The 5,067-nt window shown below is 50.0% G+C and overlaps 1 protein-coding gene across 1 annotated transcript in view; it reads right to left on the bottom strand.

Moving 5' to 3' along the window:
• The window catches only part of LOC109378637 (carcinoembryonic antigen-related cell adhesion molecule 1-like), a gene marked incomplete at its 5' end in the record, with an annotated part of 7,918 nt that extends 3,512 nt beyond the window's left edge, over nucleotides 1-4,406 (bottom strand). Inside the window, 3 exons of the mRNA XM_019634948.1 lie at nucleotides 566-765; nucleotides 1,207-1,485; nucleotides 3,983-4,406. Of these exons, the coding sequence (XP_019490493.1) occupies nucleotides 566-765; nucleotides 1,207-1,485; nucleotides 3,983-4,406 (903 nt within the window). The remainder of the gene's footprint in view (nucleotides 1-565; nucleotides 766-1,206; nucleotides 1,486-3,982) is intronic.
• Nucleotides 4,407-5,067: the final 661 nt, after the last annotated feature.

Below are 5,067 nucleotides of genomic sequence, written 5' to 3'. Positions count from 1 at the left end.
AAAAATCTAAACATAAGAGTCAAACTATAAATGTGGTAGAAGAAAACAGAGAAAAACTTCTTGAAATTGGATTTGTCAATGATTTCTTAGATATGGCACCAAAATCACAACAACAAAAATAGATACATTAGATCACATCAAAATGGAAAACTTCTGTGCATTAGAGGACACAATGAAGACAGTGATGGCAACACAGAGATTGGCAGAAAATATTTGCAAATCATATCTGCAATTCAACAACCAAAAGGAACTTAAACCTGAGGACCCTTCTGCCTTCCCCAGCTGCAAACCCCCTCCATTACATGGGGCTTTCTGGGGCTGAGAAAAACCCTTCCTCACATTCCAGGCCGGACCCACATCTGCCATGAGAATTCAGAGAGAGGGGAGGCAGGGTCGGCAGGTATGTAGTGGGAGGGTTCAGGGACAGATATGAGATTTGCCTGTGACACTGGCAAATGGAAAATAACTTCTTCCAGATCTTTCCTGCAAAACAGACAGACCTCCACCCCAGAGCTGCTACCAATGGTCCAGGGAGCAACTTATCAGAGACTGTGATAATTCTGACTGCGGTATTGTTGCGGCCAGTGACAAAGTTATGGACGAGGCAGGTATAGGTTCCACTATCATTCGCTGTGATGTTGGTGATAAAGAGCTCCTGTGAGGATTGCTTGAGGCTCCCATTGATAAGCCAAGAATACTGTGCGGGGTGGTTAGAGGCTGCATAGCAGGAGAGGCTGAGGTTGGCCCCGGAACGGTAATGGGTGTCTGGGGGAGAAATGATGGGGGAATCCGGACCATCTGGAGCAAACAGAACAAAGCCATGTGTGATGTAATCACAGAAAAAGGGACGCTCCTTGTCTGTATAAGAGCCACACTGTCCTTCTGAGCTGGGTCACAGTCTTGTTTTAAAAAGTCCCAACCATAACTCCCTGTGTTCACTGATCCTGATTCTGAGACATTAACCAGTTTCTTCCATGAGAGGTTATTGATCCCGAACCTCTCAAGACAGGAGCAGCCCGTCCCCTCCTAGTCTCACCTCAAGGCTGAGCCTGCCCGCATTTGCCTGGGAGAGGAAGTGATGGCCAGTATGGGTGTCCAGGGGTGAGGGTGTGTGTACTTGGACCTGAGAGGGACGGATGTAGCCTGACCTCTGGCAGTGTGGATTTGGGTGGGCAGCCTGGGCCAGGGAGGGCAGAAGTTACTCACAGAGAACATTCAGGTAGAGTGGGTCACTGCGGCTGGCGCTCACTGGGTTCCGGGATTCACACTCATAGGGTCCTGTGTCATTCCTTGTGACATAGAGTAACGTGAGGGTCCTGTTGTCCTTGGACTGCTCCAGCTTGGAACTGTTCTGGATGCTCTGACTGTTGAACAACCACAGGTAGGTGGTGTCCTGAATCTCAGGTTCACACATGAACACTACAGGGTCCTTGTGCTCCACGGGGTTAGAGTTGTTGCTTGTGATGTTGGGTTTGGGTAACTCCGCTGTGCAGATAACAGAGAGAACATTGCCTGTGTGGTACCTTTGATTCCTCCAAAGGCATCTTCAATCAGAGTTCACACCTCTCACTTCTCAGCCAACCTGAGTCCTTCAAAGAATAAGGCAGGTCTGTGTATCACCAGACAAATGCATGAGGCTCTGAGCATTCAGCGAACATGAGGCCGTCAGCTCTACGTCTAGGGGAAAGCACAGACTTTCTCAACAGTCAATTAAGTATCAGGGTTTGGTCATGGAAAGACATGGGACTGAGTCAGAGACCACCTGGCACCTGCCCTGGTTCTTCACTGACCACTGACTCCCTGACCTGGGGACTGGGCGTTTGAGCAGAAATGACACATGGGGAGACCAGGAGCAAGCCTAAGGCCAGATCAGTGCTCAGATGGCAAAGGCTCGAGATGGGGCAGTTTGTTCAGGTGACTCACATGGAATAATAATGCCATGGAGGGTAGAGCAGATTCAAGACTAGAAATGATCAGAAAAGATTGAGGGGATGGCGGGAGCTGGCTGGCTTGGCAGGACCATGCTCTCAGCCCTTGGTCTTTAATGTCTCTTCTCCCGCTGCTGAGGGCAGTGAGGACCATGTCGATTCCTCCTGAAATACTCCTAGACAGTAGCAAATACAGAAGGGGTGGCTTGTGGAAAGTGGGGGAGCATGTCCTTGTTGAAAACTTGACCCTTGTGAACCATTTGTAAAGACATATGAGACAGAACATTGGTAGAAGTTATATTGTGAAAGAACATGTGAAAATCATTATCAATGCCCGAAGACCTAAGACCAGTTTCTAGAGGGATGGAACGTGGGTCCCAGCTATTGGAGGTACAGGGAACAGGTGTGGCCAAAACCTCCTAGGACTCTGCATCCATCTTCCAGAATCTGTAGAGATTATGAATCACTCGCTCATTATCCATTCACTCATCATAATTCCTTCTTCCTTCATCAAAAGCAATTGAGTGTTGGGCCGGCCGAGTGGCGCGATGGTTAAGAACTCGCTTGGGATGCCAGAGGGCCCCGGTTCGGATCCCACATGTGAGGGCCAGTGACGCTTGTCTGTTCCCCTTTCCCCAATTCCCCAGCACTGTTCCCATCACCCCAATTCCCCAATAAAAATCTTAAAAAAAAAAAAAAAGCAATTTAGTGTTTGTTACATGTTGGTCCCTGAGCTGGTTGCAGGTGTGGAGAGGGGAGTGAGAAGCAAAGTCCTCTCCTTTATACTCCAGTGGGAGTGACACCAACACATCAGGAAACAAATAAGTGATTTCAAGTCCAGTGCAGGGAGGGGCCATCAGCCACCTGAGGGGGAGGCCTGGGCGTCCCAGCACTGACTGTGATGGTTACTGCAGGTGATTTGTTTCTAGAGTAGAAACAGATGAATTCTGTATTTGCTTTCACTCCCCACACCAGAATCTCTCCCTCTGAGCTGGGGACACCTGAAAAGAAAGGATCTGAACCAACAGTGGGTTTCAGGGTCTATATATGCATAATAGGCCCCTGGGGGAGGAAGGGACGGGGCTATGACTGCAGACAGAGCTTGGCATGACTGTGTTTGGCCAGTCATGGTCTATGTTCCCCTGTAACTCAGTTTCCCCTGAATGAAACAAGATAAATGGTAAATGGTTTCAGCCTTGCCATGTGGTCTGTGAATCTTAAATCTTTCACAATTACCTGACCTAAAGCTTGGAATACAAGTGCAGCCCAATGTAACAGCATCTATTATTTAATCCATGAGATAGGGCTCCCTGGTTTGATCCTTGGTGGATGAGGAGCTGCGAGGAGCATATTCTCTCCTTTGCCCCTCCAGTGCCCCAGGGTGCACTGACCTTGCTCTGGAGTCTCCTAACTCCACCAGGGCAGTCAGCTAATGGCCTTATGACCTTGTCCATCTAGGGTCAATGCACAGTCTCAGGTGAAGGATCAGGCTCCACCCCTGCCCAGATGTGGCTCCTGGGGTGAGACCTGGCTGGTGACCATCTCAGGAGCTTGGGGCTCAGGCACCTGGGAAACTATTTCTCCCAGTCAGCTCTGCCCAGGAGGCCAAACCCAACCTGGGACAGGACCCCAGATACACTGGAGTTAGTGGCCCTGGGTCAGGGGTCTGGGGAGGGGCTGCCTGGCCTGAGCTTCTCCATCAGGACCCCAGGGGGCCACTCAGGCCAGGCTGACCAAGCCCTGCAGGGTCTTTCTCAGGGTCATGGTACGGGACAGGCCCAGGGGCTGGACTGAGACTGGTCTCCCTCTGCTAAGTTACTCCCATCAGACTGGTCCTTCATTTTGGGGTGAATGTCTGCAGGGGCTGGAATCTGGGAAGGGAACTCTGATCTTGTGAAGCTTGTCTCTACTGTGTGTGTCCTGCACTGAATACTGCAACCCCAACCTGGGAGGTAATGCAGGGGGGATGGAGGCAGAGTCCAGGCTGTCAATCTGTGTGTGTGAAGTAGAATTCACCCCACCCGACACACAGAGGTCAGAGAGGAATCACTCACGGAATACACGGAGCTGTCCAGTTACTACGTTTGTCCGAAACGGTGTATTAAAAGTGTGTAGGGTGTAGTATCCTGTGTCTTCCAGGGTGACTCTCTGGACCAGCAGGGATCCATTGGGGTATATTGTCTCTCGACCACTGTATGCTGGCCCAGTGGCATTTCTCTGAGCGTCTGTTCTATATGATGCAATATAACGTTTGGGGTCTCTTCTTTCCCCTTTGTACCAGGTATAGCGTAGAAGATCTTGATTCTGATTGTGGACAAGGAAAAGCACATCCTTCCCTTCTGCAGCGTTGGGCGGCATCAATTCAAGAGTGAGTTGGGCAGTGGTGGGCGGGCTCCAGAAGGTTAAGAGTGAGACTAGGAGGAAAGAGAGAAATTGATCAATATTTGGATCTATGTGTTGAGATGGAAAGATGAAGCCCTAGATCCTGAGGTCTCTTCACCTCTCAGCCTTGGGGTGTGTGTGTGTGTGTGTGTGTGTGTGTGTGTGTGTGTCCCATGGTCAAGGTCAGCAGCATGGCCACCATTACTCCAGCACCTCTGAACCTGTTACTTCCTCTGTTTCTAATACTCTTCTCCAGGTGTCCTCCCGGCTCACCCCCTACCTGCCCTCAGACCCCTGCTGACACTCAGGGGCGTCCTAGGGAGACACTTGCCCTGACCCCCACCTCTAAAGTCCCTGTCTTCACTTTCTGACCTTTCCCTGCTCTGTTCCCTTCATGGCACTTGTGGGTACCTGACATCACATCTGGATCTTTCCTTGTCTGTCTCTTCCCCATGGAATGTGAGGTGCATGCAGGCAGGGGCTTGTCTGATCTTGTACCCCCAGTGCCTGGGACAGGCTGTAGATACCTGTGGGTGAATGAATGAGTGTTCCCAGGGCCCTCCACTTCCTGGTGTGTATTTGCCCATTTCTGAGGGTGGTGGTAAGGACAATGTTTATATCCCCTGGTTAAGCTCTTTCGATGTCACCCTGACATAAATTATTATTATCATCAGTTTCAGCAATTACTGCTCACTGATGAATAACTTGTAATACTTACTGTAATTGAGGTTTTCCTGCCCCTCACACTTCCATATCA

Source organism: Hipposideros armiger, unplaced genomic scaffold (assembly GCF_001890085.2).
Source record: "Hipposideros armiger isolate ML-2016 unplaced genomic scaffold, ASM189008v1 scaffold_2315, whole genome shotgun sequence".
Classification (NCBI taxonomy): Eukaryota; Metazoa; Chordata; class Mammalia; order Chiroptera; family Hipposideridae; genus Hipposideros; species Hipposideros armiger.
This window is presented reverse-complemented; position numbering and strand designations above follow the sequence as displayed.